We start from the raw sequence: 19,621 nt of genomic DNA on the forward strand, positions 1-19,621 counted from the left end.
GTCAACTGAGGCCGGCAGCAACAAGTGCGCACAAAGAATTTGGAACGCCCTTACAAACGCCCAGCTGTTGGGATGAAGCTGGGCAGGGGCGATGTTGAGCTCGGTCAGCAACTCTCTCTCAAAACGAGTAAAAGGAAGCCTAAGCTTCACTTTCTTGAACAAGGTAGTGTAGATAAAGCAGAACAACTCGCCGTTGTTCCCCTTATCGTCCGTGCAGATCGGTTCACCCGGGAGGCAGGGCAGCACGACCACTTTGCTATCATGCTCCTTGTGGAAGGAAAGGTCGGGTTGATCTCCTTTCCTCAATCGGTGCACGCCCAACTCAGTGTTTATCGAGGAGGTCTCTTTCAGCAGAGTTGGGGTGGCCCAAGGATAGAGCTCTTTATAGTCTTGCGGAGGAAGGGAGGCTCCTCCGGCGAGTGGTGGAGTTGCTTGGGTAGGGTTGGCATGAGAAGAGGCAGGCCTCTCAGCCTGTGTGGAGGGAGCACCAGAGGCTCGTGAGGGGTCGCGTGTTGATGGAGGATTTATCCCTGGGACAACCCTACGAGTTTTGGGTGGAAGGTTTCGCGATGAAGAAGGAGGGTTAGCGGTGGACTTTGTGTGAGCCATCGCAGGAACTGCAAAGGAAAGAGAAAGGGATGAAATGAAGATAGCAGAGAATGACTCGATTGGGGACGAAGAAGATAGAACGAACGAACAAGGGTTCGCTGGGATGGACGTTATCAGGGACGAAACCTTAGGTTACGAGAAAAAGAGATACAACCCACAACGTATGCTTCAGACAGTTAATGGATGATGCAAACCGATTAAAATGCAGGAGTAAAGGGGTTACCTTTTTATGATCGGATGAGCCCTGAAGAAAGTTGAAGATTGAGAGAGACGAGGAGTTTCGGGGTTCGCAGAGAGAGCGTTTGGAATGCTTGAGGATGAAGAAAGATGATGGAACAGTGAATAGCGCGAAGGGTTTAAGGGTTTTCGAACGTTGTGGGAAGCGCAAACGGCAATTGAAAACGACCGTTGATGAAGCCACGTGTCGTTTGATTAAAGAGGGGGTTGGTGGAGCGTTAGAAAGGCAAAGGGTACGAACGTACGGAGATCCGTACAAGCGCCACGTAGATCGACGATGATTTGGCTTCTTAGTCTTTTTGCTGGACAAGTCTCAACTTAAGACTAGGGGGCTTGTGTACCGATCAGGTAATCGGAAGTGATGACGTGGCAGCAAGCAGCGATAATATAGGCGTGTTGAACGGGACACCTGGCTGACGGAAGGGAATTACATCGGGAAGTCTGTGTAGTCGCCAATTGTTGGCTTGGCGTTCTCCGATCTCTAGTATGTATAACCGGCGGTCACCAGGCTTGCGTCATAGTCGCCGTATGTGAGTTTTAGGCGATCAAGTGGTTAGAGACCGCCTAAAGGGGCACATCGCCGAAAGGTCAGGAAAGCTTATTCAAGGTTTCCAAGGGGTACTAGTATGGGAAATGAGTGATATGCTTGTCACCCAACAGTGAAGGATGAGGTTATCAGATAAACACTCCCTAGCCAGAGGTCGGGGCAAGGGAACAGTTTCCCAGAACATGCATGATGTGCAAGTGAAGCAGATCGTGATAGCGGCAGGCGAGACCACAGAGAAGGTGTGCATGGTGACACCCCGTACTCGCCGCTTAAGGGGTCGCGCTCCAAGGAAGCTGTGCACCAAGTTACTCCTCGCACGGGTAACTTAGTCGAATAGCTTGAAGAGTAGAAGTGACGCTCAAGTGGAGAGGGATCCAGATGGTGACACGTGTATAGTTGGATGTGAGCCACGTGTCCAGAGGTGTAACCGTCAGGAGAGAGAAACGCTCAGGTATATAAGGAACTCTTAACAGACTTTTGAGGTACGTTTTTAGAACACTTCAGTACGCTTTGAGAATACTTGCTAGTACACTGAGATTTACTGCGCACGATTCCTTGAGTTGAGATATTCTCTCTTACTATTTGGTGATTCCGTCACTGACTTGAGCGTCGGAGCGCGATCGGCCGCAGCGGCGCCACTCTGTTTTCTTCAGGTTCTTGCGAGGAATTAAGGCGTGAAGGATAGAGGCTAACGTGGTGCGAAGCTGATCCAGAAGGAGAAACCTTTGACGTGGCAAGACTCTTGCACTCAGGTCAACCGGCAGGATCACTATTCGTGTAACAGCTTTCGTTCACGAGAATATAATCTCAACTAAAAGCATAACTGAAAATATTTAATTTTTTATATTAACAAAAAAACCACCTGCCACAGGCACCAATTATCTTCAGGTGCTAACCACGGGCTAACATTATGTTTTACGTGTGCACCCTTATCTTTGGGCGCTCCTCTTTTATTCTCAACAACTATTTACTATCATGTAACCAACATGCAAAATATTCAGTTAACAAACTTATGCATATATTTATTTAACTAACAACCACAGATATGCATATACTTATCTATAGGTTAATATATGACAAAACTTATTTAATTATTCCCCATCGGGCTTACCAATAAAATTGGGCCAAACTCATGACCTGCACCCCGGGCCCAATAGTCGAGCTGACCACTCACCAACCCAAACTGTGATCTGACCTCCCACGAGCCCAAATCGAGCTCTCCTCCCCGGTACACAAGCCCCCCAGGCTCGAGTTGAGCTTGGCTAAGCGGAGAGTCTTACGAGAATATAATCTCAACTGAAAACATATAAAAGAAAAAATATTTTGCCTGGGGTTACTAATATTTAAGAAGTATTCAGTTTCAAACTAAAAAACAACGTAACTTTACCTGGGGTCTCAAGCCCCTTTTATAACTATTCGTGTAACAAATTTCGTTCACGAGAATATAATCTAAATTGAAAGCATAACTGAAAATATAACAGATCAAGTTAGTACAGACTTACTAATATTTAAGAAGTATTCAATTTCAGACTCAGAAACAAGGTACCTTTACCTAGGGTCTCAAGCCCCTTTTATAACTATTCGTGTAACAACTTTCGTTCACGAGAATATAATCTCAACTGAAAGCATAACTGAAAATATTTAATCTTTTATCTTAATAGAAAAAGCACATGCCACAGGCACCAATTATCTTCAGGTGCTAACCACAGGCTAACATTCTGTTTTACGTGTACACCCTTATCTTTGGGCGCTCCTCTTTTATTCTCAACAATTATTTACCATCTTGTAACCAACATGCAACGTATTCAATTAACAAACTTGTGCGTATATTTATTTAACTAATAACCCCAGATATGCATATACTTATCTATAGCTTAATATATGACAAAACTTATTTAATTATTCCCCATTGAGCTTACCAATAAAATTGGGTCAAACTCATGACCTGCACCCTGCGTCCAATAGCCGAGCTGACCACTCACCAGTCCAAAACGAGATCCGACCTCCCACGAGCCCAAACCAAGCTCTCCTTCCCTGTACAATTCTTATATAATTTAAAATAATTACTTTATAAAGACCAATATAAATTTCCGTTAAACAAAATTGTTCTCGCCGGTTGACTCGAACGGCAGTCCCTGACCCTCCTATCTCCACCTGAGAATTGAACTTTCTCGATCGAAGAATCTCTCACCTGCAAAGACAAAGGGCGCCTTGATGATCGTTTGCACTCCGACGCTCAAGTCAGTATTAGGGCAAAGAAACACTAAGTACATAAAGTAGTTTCAGTCTTACAAACTGTGTACCTTGCTAGGGTTTTTAGTGCCCTTTCTATAGGTTGAAATTAGGGTTTAATTTTGTTTTGTTACCCATGTTTAGGGATCCTTAGGGAATGTCCATGCACCGCTATTTCGTAATCTTAACATAATCTGGCACATAAGACTTCTCTTAACTGCAGTGCAACGACTAATAGAATGGTCGCCTGGGTACCAACTTGTGCACCAAATCTCTGGCACCATCTATTTTGTGGGTGCCCTAAGTATTCACGTGCCATGCATGCAGGTTTCCTTGGAAACCCTAACCCTAACGGGCCTTAGCGCCTCCAAGGACTATTTACTCGTGTCGCGCCTGAATGCGCTATGCAAACCACCAGCATGGATCCCTCGTGTCTTAGGACTTCCTCCCATATCTGATGTTTTAACTAATAACTAGTGTAATTTTGGGGCCCACCTTACGTGGCCCACTATAGCTGTTCAGGCCACCGACGTCCGATCTCTCCCTCTGTTGGCGAGGTCCGATGTCAATCCCTAACGTCGATGCCCGAGGACTGGTCAGTAAAAAAACATATTCATTGACATATTTAACTTGAAGTTTGCTTTACTTTATTAGAAACATTATAATAAATAAGAAGAAAACAAAAACGAGTGAATAATTTATCTCGACAAAAAATTATATTCATTTATCTTGTTTACTTCGTCTTATATTTTTGTGAATTTAAAAAGAAATTACTTATTTATGTTTTAGTCTGCATTTTTCTTTAATTAGCAATAAAATTTAATAAATAGGAGTATTCAGAGTACTCCAACCCATGAAAAAAATCCCTTATGTTAGAGAAATAAGGTTTCCAAATAAAAATACCAAAACATAGTACATATAATTTTGATAAGGTTAAACCTGTTTAAAAAACATCATGATATCAATATATAATCAAATTATCTATGTTTTAGTCCGCATTAATTTTTAAAAAAATAGTTTTATAATATTTTAACTTAAATTAATAATAAACACTTCTTTTATATTATTTTTTTTGGTTTATATATATATATATATATAATTTGAACAAGGGAACTGAACTTGAAAAACTGTTAATAATTTCCAATATTTTTTCCAAAAACAATTATTAAAATCATATAAATTGTGCGATTCCACTTCTTATTTCATATTTTTATATTTATAATAAATTTTAATTAATAATAAAGTGTTTGTTGACATGTATTAGAACATATAAATGGTTATTTGTGAGTAGTGCATTACATAGTGTAAAGTAAAGGCAACCAAGGAAAGAACATAGGTTAGGTGGAGGTGTAGTCCTAATCATTGTGACCACGTGCTTTCCCCCTATCACGCCTTTCACCATTTGGGTCTTAATTTTTTTTTTTTGTAAGAAAACCATATTTAAATAATATCTTTTTTATTTATTTTATTCTGAGAATATAATGTTTGAAAACATGATAAAAATAAATTATATTTTATGTTTCATAAGAGTTTAGTTATTAATAATTTTTTTCATGGTTAAAAGAGATATTGCCACTTTTTTTTTTAAAAAAAAAAACCTAATATAACGTTTTTAATTTGTTTCCAATAAATTTACAAAGGAATAAACTTTGAGAAAGAAAAACGATACGAAATTATGCTTATCGTTTTAGAAGAATAAATAATTATAATATATAATTTATCGTTTTTCTTTCATGTACTTGAATTTATAAGATCAAGTAGATCTGTGTGAAATCACATGATCTCCTTCCATTAAATTATGTAGTATTTCAAGTTTTTGGTTCACTTTGATAGATTTGGGTCTAAGAGAGGTGGTGTGTGTATGAAAACATTTTGAGACTCAAGTTAATATAGGTATTTGTATGCATATCAGATGATTTAAATAATTTTAAATGTTTATCGTAATGACATTCACAAGAAAGTTTCGTCTCAAATATTGTCTGTAATATTGTGATTAAAAAAATTTAAAGTTTCTTTTGACTTTATGTATATAAGTTTAACAACTATGTTTTTGTTTAACGAAGATAAGGAAAGGATGAACACAAAACATTCATCTTAGAAATATTACAATACTTTGTCTGATACTTATGGTTCAAAATATTCTGCAGTAAAACACTTCATTTTACACAACCTAAAGAAACAATAGAAACAGATAAACACGAAGAAATGATTATTGCATGTTTGATTCATGACAAAGATAAATATTTTTTGTCCAAAGAAAGAAACTTACATAAAGAATAATTAAGTTGTTTTATATAAATATTATAACATAGTAAAACCATCAAAAGATTTAACTAATCATTTGACAAAAATTTAATATCATAAGATGAATCGAAGAAAACACTTCATTTGACATGATTCAAAGAGTCATTATAAACTACTAAACATGAAGAAATAACTCTTGCATGTTTGATTCATGATTTTAATCAAAGAAAATAAATTTACATAAAGAATAATTGTCTAAATCAAGTAAGTTGTTTTATTTAAATATTATAACATAATAAGACCATCCAAAGTCTTAACTAATCATTTGACAATAATTTAATATCATAAGACGAAATGAAGAATGATCAGAGAGAATGATAAGACTGTAACTTAGAGTTTTTTCCAGGATGTTACTTACTCGGATAATAACAAAGATTCTTAGTTATTGTTGTGAAAAAATGCGAGACACAAAAAGGGAGGATTGAATTGTGTCTTAAAAACCTTTCATAATTTTTTGCAAATATCATATGATGGCATGTAGTTAGACAATAGTTTTATACTAGTCGAATGAACTAACAAATATTTTGAAAAAGTAAGTTTGAAAACTTCTTCTTAGGTTAGTGCAAATTTAATAACATGCAATTTTAAAAGGAAAGAAAAAAAGGAAAATACTCGATAATGTTTTTACTAGTTCCTCTGCTAGCTCAAACTAACGCTACAAGTTACAATGAATATTTTTTGGCTAATAGTCTTTCCTAGCTAACTAGTCAAGCATTCTTTAAACACTTAGCCACTAGACTAATTGATGAACATAATTTTATTCACACTTCTTAACTTTAACCATAAATTATTATAATGTAATAATAAATAAATTCATTATTTTAATTAATATTCTTCTAAATGAGTTTATTTGGGCCTTAATTATTATTTTTGGTAATTATGTATTTTTATTCCAAGTTGCTTTTTTTTGGATAAAAACAGGAAACAAAATCTGAAATAAAGAATTAGATAATTAAATCTGCAAATATCTCAGACAAGGAATTGAATGCAAATTTCTGCAGAGATATTCTCTAAAAATCCTGCGATTAAAACTCTTCTGTAAAATCCTTCAAAAATATAGCAAATATACTTTGAAGATACTATTCAAGAAAATCTTTTGCAATATCTCTCACAGTAGTGCCGAAATAAATTACAATCAATGCATAAATTTGAAGAAAACTGGAAAAATATATATGGAAGAGAAGAAAGAATAAAATCTAAGACTGTTTAGGAATGAAAATATATGTTTAATAATTTGAAACAAGAAAGGAAGCATCTCATAACTGTAAAATAATATCATAAGGCATATTTTTAATTCGATTTGGTGCAGAGAAAATAAAATTATAAAAAAGACTTCAGAGGAAGGAAGGGTAAGTTTTTGGGGGGAATGTGTTTCATAGGAGCAAACACATTCTAGACCTAATTTTGTTTTCTCTTTTGTATTATTCTTGTTTGCCTCTACATGGAAGATCAAACCCATTTGGTTGACTCCTTTGTAATTCCCTATTAAGTTCTGAGGTTTTTATCAATAAAAGTTTCATTTTTTATTTCTTTATAGCAGTTGTTTTAATATTATAATCTCCTGAAAAACTAGTTTTTGTAAGAGGTTGTACTTGAACGCTTGATTGAGAGTCTTCCTTATCTTAAACTTTGGTTTCTTAATTAGTTCACATTGTTTTAATTAATTTCTTGGGCACATGATTCAAGAGAGATGAGATGAGCATTCCCATGGAGTATTCACATGGAACAAAATGGGTACTGATTAAACCAGTATGTTGAACAAGATGCTTTGATGCCTCCAAATTTGAGTATAAAACTTGAAGAAGCTATTGTTGTGTTTGTATGTGTGGTTTAGTAGTTTTTGAAATGTCAATTCACACCTAGTATTGATCCAAGCTCACTTCTATTTCACTGCTTAAATCTTGGCAACCAAAAGGTCACTGTTATTTTAGAATCAAAGGATTTGACTGCATTAACCACTGCCTCCTTCTTTGGAAAGCTAAGAGAGCATGAGCTTGAGATGAACTGACTTATTGATCAAGAAAATAAATAAAAGTATGTGAAGAGCATTACTTTAAAAACTGTTGCACAAAAGGGAGATCAAGACTCAAGTGATTGTAGTGATAACGAGACTCTCAACTTACTCACAAAGAAATTTGGCAAGTTCTTGAAGAAGAAGAACCGGGACAGAAGTCAGCCATCAAACATTTATAACATCAAGAAAGTTAATGAATTTAATTCTACAAACCACACTTGTTTTGGATGTGGCAATCAGGGACACATCAAGGCTGAATGTCCAAACAATGAGAGCAAAGAGAAAGGGGCTAACAAGAAATTTGAAAAGAAAGGCAAAGCAAGAAGAGTCTACATAGCTTGGCAAAACAATGATGATTCTTCCTCAAGTTCATCATCAAAGGAAGATGAATAAGCCAATCTATGTTTGATGGCAAATGAAGCTTCAGAAACCAGTAGTGTTAGTTCTAAAACTTCTGTGAATATTGAAAACTATAATCAACTTCTTGATGCCTTCAAAGAAACTCATGAGGAAGCTAACAGACTAGCCCTATTGAATAACCAGTTGAAAGGGTTAAACAACTGGTTGGAAAATAGAGTCAAGACCTTAGAAGAAGAGTTAAGTCATCCAAAAATTGATTTTGAAAACCTGGAAATGATTTACCAAAACTTTTATTGTAAGTGTGTTGATTCAAGCGTTTGTGAAAATTTTGATTCCCTTCAAAAGAAGGTTCACTATCTTTTAAAATCGTGGACAAGTTTTCCAAAGCCAATCCCATCTCGAAACTGTTATTGCTTCTCAAAATTGTGCTTTTGGCAAGGTTGGACTGGGATTTAATCTAAACAGCAAGAACAAACCTTTTTCAAAACCTTTCTCAAGTTTCTTTGAAAAACAACCTGTTGTTATGTCGAAACAATCGGTTAAAATATGCTTTTACTGCATGAAAAATGGCTATACTATTAAATTTTGCAGATTTATGAGGTTTTTCGTTCCTAAAGGTCTTTTGAAATGGGTTCCTAAGGTTCCTAAAGTCCCAGTTAATAACTATGGACCCACATTCATAATGGGACCAAACTTTGCTTCTTGAATTCTTTATTTTTCAGGTATTCTTGGCACAGTCAAGAAACATTGAGTTCAAAGAATAACTGTTCAAGCGAAAACCAACCAAAGTAATGATTGTCCTTATGTTTCTAACCTTCAAATGTATGCATCTTGCAAAGTTCTTTGAAAGTCAAGAGACATTCATGGCCCATGTATAGTGAGTAGTCATGTTCTCAACCTATGTAAGCATCTCATATGGCCATATAAACATCTCAAAAATACTTTGTGATTGAATCTATTGGGGTTATTTTTGTGCAAAGGTGTGAACAAATTGCATATTGCATTTTTTTCATCATTTTAAAAGGTGATTATTTATTTTTGGAAAATGTTCTCTCTGCTGTCACAGTAAAACAATCGGTTGAAAATACGAAACAACCTGTTGTTTTGCCTCTGGCACCTCTGCATAAAGCTGCAATAGTTGCTTACGCGTGATTATACTTGTTTCTGCTTTTTAAAACCTATTTTTGGTCAAATGTACATGAGTGTGCCTCGAAATTTGGTCATAAGAGAATATATTCTGCTGTCTTTTTGAAAATTAAAAGCATATTCAAAATTGTCCATCTTAGGGTTTGACGCGTTATAGTTTTCAAAACCATTTGAAGATTCCTTTTTTTCTCTAGCAAAAACAACCCACTAGATGCCACCTTATCTCTGCCATTTTTTTTGCTTATATAAAGGTGCCTTCAACTGAATATTTCACAAAACAACCTGTTTTTTTTTTCTTTGCATCTGCACCTTGAAACTGGTTTTCCTTACTGCATCTTCATAAACACATACCTGCATCATGGCCTCCTCATCTCACTCACCAAAGAGAAAGAAATCACGTGCCATAAAAAAGGCTAATCATCTTAAAAACTGGTTCACGGGTGATAATGAGAAAATTGAAAAATTTATGCCTGAGATTGTTAGAATATATGACTTTAAAAAAGAGGGGGAGGGGTGAATTATTTATAAGAGATTTTCAAAAACTTTTGAAGGTTTAATGAAACTTAGTGAAGAAATCCAGAAGAGGAACCAAGTTAGCCAAGAACACAATCTGTTTTAATGTGAAACACAGAAAAACAACCGGTTGTTTCTTCGATTCAATCGGTTGTTTATACCAATAGAATTATAAACAACTTAAAAACAAAATTTAAAAGAGATCAGAGAAAGAGAAATGCACACAAGCAGATTATACTGGTTCACTCTTACAACAAGAGCTACATCCAGTTCCCAAAAACCACTGGGTAATCCACTAAGCAATCAAACCAAATTACAAACACCACACACCAAAGTAGTGAGTGACCTTGAACCCTTCAAGAAACACACTACCTTTGGCAAACCACACCAAGAGTATTGATCTTGAACACCTCAAGAACACACAACACTCCTTGGCAATACAACTACAGAAATACAGAAGATTGAGAAAAGGATTACACCTGATCAAAGTACAGTTGAAAAGAATACAATTGCAATCCTATTCAACTCTCACTTGAAAATCCAAAGCTTGATGTGAATCTTGAAAACTTGAGATCAAATTTGTCAAACTGAATTTCTCAAAACTGTTTCTTTCTTTTCAGAAACATATAACAAACTATTTATATTTCCAAAGATTGGTTAAAAACATTTAATGAAGGAGCATATTCAGATAGAAATCATTTAAGACAGATTCACCAATCAAAACTGAATTCTATTAGGATTTTCAAAGAAACAATCGGTTGAAAACACGAAACAACCGATTGATTTGGTTTGATAGTTAAGTCAAACAAGTCAAACAGCTTTCAACCTTTTTCAAAACCTCTAAGAGCAAAACAACTGGTTGATTCGACAAAACAACAGCTTATTTTTCACTTAGTTGGAAAAACTTCTAATTTCAAAAAGGTTTCAATTCACATCAGTTTTAGATTCAACAAAAGAGTGAATCACACTTTAATCTACCTAGATCCCACCCACACACAGCAACAACATCAGTCTTTCATCAAACACTTTGGATTTGGATTCTTCAAAGCTCTTGATCAGTCTTGATCAACAGAGATAAGTAGAAAGGTCATAAATACCCCAAAGTTGATATCTTTCAATTGGCTAAAGGAGATTAGGAAGGCCTTGAAAGATCAGAAGCTCCGGAGGTTCCTTGAGATGTCTGGAAACACTTTTCCAGATCTTGTGAAGGTATTCTACACAAATCTACTTGTTGACGGTGAGAACATGTATTCACATGTCAAAGGGGTAGATATGAAGATTACTCCTACTATATGGTTTGGCATCACTAGACTAAAATACTCAGTACTAAGGATCAACAAAGGGAACACAAGTGTGGTGGAGGATTTCAACAAGATACAATACTATGTTAGTTGTCTAAAATATCATCACTTGAAAGTGAAGGGTTTTCATGTTGGTGCCTTAAAGTTGAATGAGAGGATCACTGCCTTCATTGTCACATGGATGCTCACTCCAAGGGGGAGTAATCATGTTGTCCTCACTAAAGAGGACCTTGTCCTAATCTACTACATAATGAAGAACATCAAAATCAATTGGATCCATGTCTTCATGAAGCATATGCTTGCTCTAAAACGACAACTACCACTCATAACCGTTGTTTTAGACCAAAGAGCGCTTTGGTTTAAAGCGACGCTTTAACTCATAGCCACTGTTTTAGAGTTGCTTTAATTTTAAAAATGTCACTGCGTTTTGATGGACAACATTTGACAATAAAAGCGTTGTGAATTATTATCGTAAATGAGCCTTTTTGGACTAGTGTAGCAACCACCATAAAAAAGAAAATAAGTTTGGATTTTACTAATGACATTTCTGAAGTATCAAATGTTAAAATTTTTGTTTGGACACCGAAAGTATATCAAATTACTTTAAATCATTGAAATGTACTATAAGACTATATTTTAGGAGAGTTCAAGAGTAATCTTCTGTATTTGTTCTCTTGTTGAAAATAAGTAATTTTTGTTATGAGATGTGAATTATTTAATTAAGTGATTATATCTTTATGTGAATGAAATATAAATTATGTTATTTAAATTTGAAAAAAAGTTGTGTCTGATGCTTTTAAATTCATTTGTATTTCAAAACACGATCCTACGGAACAAAGAGACATAAAATGCTTTTTGCTCAACGGAATCTTTCTTATATTACCTATAACTCAAAGGTAAGATACATCAAGTTATACTTAAGTACCTATTTAATAAACGTTTATTATTTAAAAATTTATGTATGAAAAACTTATCTCGACAATATATTTATTTAGAAAAGTAAATATAATTTATACCAAAGTTATACTACATTAGTCTAAACTTAACATGAGCACAGCATCAAGCCTGTGAAATTAGAAATTATTCCATATTAATTAATAATTTTGAAATTCTATTCTGAATTTACAATAACTGTAAATATTTAAAAAAATAATTATTTGTAATAATTTTATCTAACTCATAATATTAATTGTCCCTTGTAAAAAATAATCCTTACTACCCCAGCTAAAAAACTAACTACATTTTTAATTACATTTTTTATATCTAAAATGTTGAAATTGAAAAGTTTGTTTATAAAAAATAAATTATATATATGAGTATTATGTATTCCTAGACTTGAATGGAAGCAAGCAATTGAGGCAAATAATTGGAGGAAGTTGAGTGGTGTAATCTTATCTTTCCAAAGGACAGATTGAATCTAGTGTCAATTAATTAATTATTGTCAAAATACACGACAAGAGTATGAATCAAAGGCACCACAGCTGTTGGTCAAAACAAATAAATAAAATAAATAAATAAATCATCATAAGTATAAATAAATGCTCGTATATCTAATAAAATTGTTGTACCTCTGCTCAATGCATGGATGTTTCGGACCCTACATGATAAAAGGTTCTGGCATTATTACCAGAGCTGCACGTGCGAACTTGCAGTGGTCCCACGTGAACCTCCTGCATTATGAAATAAATGTCAAGGATCCTAATATAATTTAATAAAGTGTTAATTTTTTAGTTTTTTTTCTGGTTCAAGTTTTATATTTTCTTATTTTATAATAAAAAATTACTAAAATAATTTTTTATTATTATCTTTTAAACAAATTTTCAGTATAAATTATATGATAATATTACAATATATATCATAATGATAAATAAGTTAGTATGAATCTAAAATTCTAAACTCTAAATCATAAAATATTTTAAAAAATTATTTATTTTATAAAAATAAAAATACTGATATGATTTATTCTAATAATTTTTTTACCATAAATATATTCTAAAGTTTGAAATGAAAGCTAAAATCAATCTCACATACAAACATATTATTTTTCAGCACACATAAGGTAAATATATTTTTAAACGTCTTGGATAAATAAAAACAACCTACTGTTATTTGTATTAATCAATGTTGTTACAAGAAACAAAAAAATTTGGTTAATCAGACACATCAATTTATTTAGGGCATATTTAAATAAATTTCTTTATAAAAAAATTCTAGAAAGAAAAAGTATGCAAAAAACTGACTCTCCGATAAAGTAAAGTTGGCTTATACAAAAATTAATACGTAAAAAAAATTCATATAACTTTTTCAAACTTTTACTTTTAATTAACACAAAGAAATTTTAATTTTTAAAAAAGTTAATTTTATTTTCTTCTTACTTGTTCCTTTCCTATATGTATTAATGCATAAATTTGTCCAACACAAATGTTACTTGAAGGATCAAGAAAAAAAATCACAATAACTAGATCCTTTATCTTGTGTTTAGTTTTAAGAAGTTGGAGAATAGAAGAAGAAAGAAAAAAATGTGTAAATGCTTGGTAGACTAGAAGAGAAGAAAAAAATAAATAACTCATTTTACTATTACTCACGTTTATACTTATCTTTTTTCTCTTTTCTTTTATCAAATTAATTAAATTACACAAATTTTAAAACACTTTTTTATTTATTTTACTTTATAAAATAACTAAATATTCAATTTTATTTTTTACGTATTTATATTCTCTTAACTTATATATTCTCTATTGTCACCACTTATCCTTTCCTCATAAACCAAAGAGAACCAAGCAGGCGTTATAAACATGAACAAGGTTTTCAGTTTGTGAGCTATTTTTCCTCCCACCTTTTTTAGTCTAAATTGTTTTTTAATTTTCCATTGGTGGTGAAACAAGTTAAAGAAGAGACACATAACTAAGTCATTAAACATTGATATAAAAATAGAAGTTACTACATAAATGTAATAATCAAGATTGTTCTAATAAATTTTCTAAATATAAATTTACTAAGTATCTTCCTGTGGACAAAACATCAAGTCTCTTCTCACTGGGTTCGTATTTTCCTTTCCGAAGCTGATAGCGATGTGTTACAGATGAAATAGTATAGGCTTGTCCTTCTATGGTTACACTCTCCCCGCACTGCAAGTTCTGCTTTGAAAAAAAAAAAGAAATTATATTATGCATATGCCCCAACTGAATGTGCATCTACCATATTTCTTTTCATCCTCACAAAGTTATGTTGGATCATATCACCCATAAAGAAAAGAAAGGAAAAGGTTAGGTTGGATCATGGTATTCATAATTGAATCAATTGGGCAAAAATTGACAACACGACATGTGATCAATAATGTTTTGTTAAACTATGAAAAGGAAAGGTTTTGTTGAACGGGGCATGAACAGTTCTGCTTTCAGAATCTACTACTAATTTTCTGGTTTCAGAATCAGAACCATAAATAAAGGGAATGAAGAATCACAGCTAGAAAAACCAAACAGCTTGCTTCAATTTCCCACCTCATATGGACCCATCTTCCATCTCAGATAATATTTTCCCATTAAAAAATTGAGAGCAATAGATCTAAAATAAGCAACCACAAGTGCAATCTTGATATATATAAAAATTAATACACTACAATTTCATCATGCTTTTACAGTGTTTAGAACTCCAACATGTGCCTTGTCTTCAATTCAATTATATGCCTTCCTGCCTGCCCTCTTAAAAATGATGGTATCTGCCTTTCACACGTTCAAATATAGCAGGAGACGGACATATACTAGACCTATATGATACACAACTTTATTCTACCAATCTGCAAAGGTTAATTTTAGAAAAGCAAGTCATGAGTTTGCAACATTCCTTCTAAAGCATCCTTTCATGGGACATATCCTCCAAAGCACTACTAATCAGTCCCACCCCCTCTTAGAGAGAAGGACAAGAAGAAGCCAAATACGTTAATGGTTTTCCTACTTCAACGAATAGTTCACATCACAACATGTACCTAGGTGCAAAATTGTTTTAAAAAGGGGAGGAGGAGCTGCACTAAAGCTCTATTTTTTAATAGCTACGTTGCTAAAATTTCAGTGTTGCCTTTAAAGTAGCCATTCACATGGAAATGTATGCTTCAATGTAGAAATAACCCCTTTTAGATTGAGAGAAGCATGTGAAGTGCCAATCCAATAAGCAGGCCAGTGCTTCACCATAAGAAGTAAATATATTTTTCCTCTTAAATTAGTAGTTTTGGTCGCTAATTAGAGCCAACATCAGTTCTAGTTATTTCAGCAAGGGAGAGGGATGAGGTTCCTATTGGATAAATTTTTAAATAAAGGTAAAATAAATTAATAACTAATTTATGCATAAGTTAAATAAACTTTTAAATGTCAGAAATTTATAAAAATTTCAACATATAAACAAAATCTATCTTATGAAAAACTCTATAATTTACTCAACCATTCGGCCTAAAACTCTAAGTTCATCAAATTGCAGCTAGTCTAAATGTCAATCTTTATGGGCCATTTCTTCCTACAACCTATAGTTTCTTCATGCACCCCAATATTTTTAAAAAGACAATAGTGTCCTTCTGAGTTTTATTTCAGTTTTACCCTTCTCCCTTCCTTCTTCATTGCTGGTTGTTGGTGGCGGTTCATAGCGGCAGAGGCTTGAATTGTGGAGGAGCTCTGAGTGACGGTAGTGTAACTATCTAGGTGGTTGTTATATGATAACTTGAAACCACCTAGCACCGATAGTGTTTACTTCGTTGTTGCTGTAATGCTGTTTGTAAGTTTTTCCATTTTCATGCTATATGGGAGTATAGTATCCAGATAGGGTAATCCGGATTGTTCAATCTGGAATGCAGTCCCAGTCCCCGGATAGACAATTCCTGAATAGCTTTATATTGCCTTATAAATAATTTACCCCAAAATAATTACTTGCTTCTGGATTGAGCAATTCTGAAATATTTTCCTTTTCAGATACCCTAATCCAGAAGGTATTTCAACACCTTTTGGAAACAAAATGCAACAACAAACAAAAGGGGGAGAAAGGTTACCTTTGTTGGACAACAATGCATGAAAGTGTGCATGAATCACGATGGTGGTGGAAGTGGTAGAAGTGGCACTGCTTCGAGGTTCCCCAGAGGCAAAACCAAATGGAGGGGCGAAGGAGAGGCAACGAAAGTGCAGGAAAGGTTTTTGTTAAATATTTCTCAAGGGTATTTTGGTCATTGCATTAAACAGATAAGGGTGCACAATACAGTACGAGAGTGCAGGAAGAAACAGCCATCTTCATGACTTTGAATGGAAATTGTTGGATGTGATCCGATTAGCAATCGGACAAACTTGTAAAACCTTTACATTAGCTACTAACTTATTAGAGCTTTTCAATTGTAAAACCCTATCTTTAAAGAAAGTGTTTTGTGATTTGTTCAATGCATAGGCAATTAAGAACTTATATGAGGAAAGTTTTGCCAAAGTCAAGGTGTATAAGTAAATTTTAAGTAACTTGAAATGTTTGATTCATTTTATCTCCTTGATTTTTTTCCTTTCATAAGTGCTTGTTCAGAAACATAAGTTAAACTTAAATGATGACTTACAGAATAAGATAAGTATTTACATGCGTGCTAAAATATTGTTCCTGTATTCATTCAAGCCATGTGTGCTTGTCATCATATTATGCTCAAAACTCTTCAAATCTCTTTCTGCAATACCTTATACTTGTCTGGGTTTACACAATGTCTTGTGTATATGAAAATCCAAGGAAAGTATTTGATCCTACATTGTACCTCAGATTCTGGGTACAGTATGAATTATGTAGAGCAAATTATCTACTCCTTTGACAAATTCCTGTTTCGGATGTCCTTCATAGCTTTTCTATCATATCAAACGACCAAAGTCTTGGAGATAACTCTAGCACCAAAGAGCATTGCCGAAAAGTTTCTTTGGTATATATGCAAGTTCTGTATCAAATAACTTTTATTTAAGCTTATTGAACCTAAGACATTCCTCATAAGAAATGCAGCAATGTAAGTCCACTGGTTGCATTTTAGTAGTTATTACAATATTATGGTTACCTATGTTAAGGGGCTAGTAATGTAGGATTATTGGTAAAAACAGAAACTTTAAGCTAAAGTTTTACAACATATTAATCAGATCATGTATACAAAACCAGATACCACAATATTCAGGGGAGTTCTCTATGTCTCTTCTTCACATATATCCCAAAAATTTTATCATAGTCATACTAAAGATAAAACTCTAGTTGATCCAAAGTAAATATCCGAGACAAAAGTGTGTAGAGTTTATGGTCATTGCTAAATTTATACTAAGCTTCAGTTCCCATAGACTGTGATTCTATTCTTGGTTATTGTTCACAATATGAACACTTCTTAACAGCATTTTTTAGTCCTTCCTACGTTTTGCTTCAATGGCCAAGAATCATAAAGAACATTCATTTGAAAATATCCCTCCAAATTACATAAACCTTATAACTACATTATTTTCAGTTATGTAACCTGGTGAAGACAAGACCAGTTAATTGACACTTTTACACCAGTGAGCTTCAGGAATGTACCGATTCAAAGAAAATAGCAATAATTAAGAATTTGCTTGCTGATATTATGCCATTTTTACAACAAAGGCTACATAATAATAAGGTAAAGGAGGCCAATCAAATCACCCGTACTGTAATGTGTTAGGGAATGCTAGGAAGGAGGGAATAAGAAGGAAGAACTTTTCTATTATATTCTTAAATTAAGAAATATATAATATTGTTCCAACAATTGTAAGTTCACTCGAGTCACCAAATATGAGGTATTGTTTGCTTTTGGAACTTGTACCTAACTCCGTTAGATTAAGGGATAAGAGTAAATGTAAATTACACTTGGTCACTGCTAAATGATAGAGGACCTTTAGGTGTAGTGGAACAAATATACTATAAAAACAAATAAAAGATTTTGGATTGATATAGTTGTAAAACTTGGCTCGATCTGGACAGATTGATCGGTAAATAGGTGAAAATAATCAGTCAGGTAACTAGCTCAAACAATCAGTCATGTAGGTTATTGGATTAATTGTGCACTTAAGCCACTCTAAAACTGGCTTATTAACTCAAAACCAGTTTGGGTTAGTGAATTGAAGTGGTTTGCAAAATCTTCCACCAGAGTTGGTTAAGTATGTGACTATAATGAACTCAAATAACGTCAACTACTAGATGTTTGTTATAACTTACAATTAGGAATCACATTCTTTTTATCACATTTAGAGTAAATAATCTATGTACCTAGGGTGTAAAGAGTTTTTACACGATCATTCAATGACGAATGATTCTATTATGTACTCAATTACATGTTTTTTTATTGGTTCACTAGGAATGAAAAAATACAAAAAGAATGAGTGACAAAGACAACACCAGTGGAAGGGGATATCCACCAATTCTATACCAACTTAAATCGCGAGGGAGAACACAGAGATCAGTCCCTGTGTTCAAGGGGATACTCTTAATAAAAACGCTATGCAGTCAAATTTCATTGAATAAGTATAATTATACTGACATTTTATGAAGAGTTTGTTGACATGTAATAACAAATGCCTTTAAAATTGTATTAAACTATTTCGTCTAACAGAAGAGAAGAGACTCTTTGCCTGAGGCTTGGCTTCGGACCCATCCAAATGTACCAACCATTACTCATTAGATAGACAGAATTTGGAAGAAGGGGTTCTAATTTAAAGTTTCAATGATGAATTATGAAGATTGAAGCTTTGGAATTGATATTAAAAAATAAAAATGAATGAATGGCAGGCACTTACAGGGGGTAAGCAACGAACGCCGAGACACTTGGGTGGAGGAGTTATTTCAACCACTTTGTAGGGATAGATGCTACCTCGTTCCCTGTCTCTGTCTCTCTTCCTACTGCACGAAACCTCAAACGACATGGTCTGCTAAAAGAGTGAAAACCCATAAAGAAATAAAGAAGCATGGAGAAGAACGAAAAGCAAGTGAATGCGGTACCTTGTGGCATGAAGCGACACCCATGTTCCACGACGCCATTGACGTATGAGAACTGATGTTGGTGTGCGTCGGAGCTACAATTAGCTTCTCTTCTTTCTCTTCTCCTCTATTCTCCTCCCGCAAGATGGCAACAGCAAAGCCAGAAATTTTCAGATTTTTTTTGTGGTGGGACAATACTCTTAAATTTCTCAAAATAGTTTTTCTAAAAAAAAAAAAAAAAGTTAATGTTTGTTTACTTAATGTATTTTTAATGTCTTAAATTTTTCATATAAAACGTTCAAATATTTTAACCTAAATTAGATATTAACTAATGTTGTGTTTTGTTGAAGCAATATTATGTACACGACAAATTGAAGGCCCAAAATTTGA

At 33.9% G+C, this 19,621-nt stretch overlaps 1 protein-coding gene across 2 annotated transcripts; it reads right to left on the bottom strand.

The window, feature by feature from the left end:
• Positions 1–14,164: 14,164 nt before the first annotated feature.
• On the bottom strand, positions 14,165–19,408 carry LOC137826139 (uncharacterized). 2 transcript variants are annotated; one of them, XM_068632002.1, is made up of 3 exons: positions 19,253–19,408; positions 19,051–19,179; positions 14,165–14,400 (listed from the first exon to the last, which is right to left on the bottom strand). In XM_068632002.1, exons 1-3 carry the CDS (start codon positions 19,289–19,291, stop codon positions 14,221–14,223), a joined length of 348 nt encoding a protein of 115 aa, XP_068488103.1. In that variant the 5' UTR covers positions 19,292–19,408; the 3' UTR covers positions 14,165–14,220. The 2 variants fall into 2 exon arrangements, with proteins under 2 accessions (XP_068488103.1, XP_068488102.1); XM_068632001.1 differs by having other exon boundaries at positions 19,051–19,182.
• Between the last annotated feature and the right edge of the window lie 213 nt (positions 19,409–19,621).

This window comes from Phaseolus vulgaris, chromosome 8, assembly GCF_000499845.2.
Source record: "Phaseolus vulgaris cultivar G19833 chromosome 8, P. vulgaris v2.0, whole genome shotgun sequence".
In the NCBI taxonomy this organism is placed as follows: domain Eukaryota; kingdom Viridiplantae; phylum Streptophyta; class Magnoliopsida; order Fabales; family Fabaceae; genus Phaseolus; species Phaseolus vulgaris.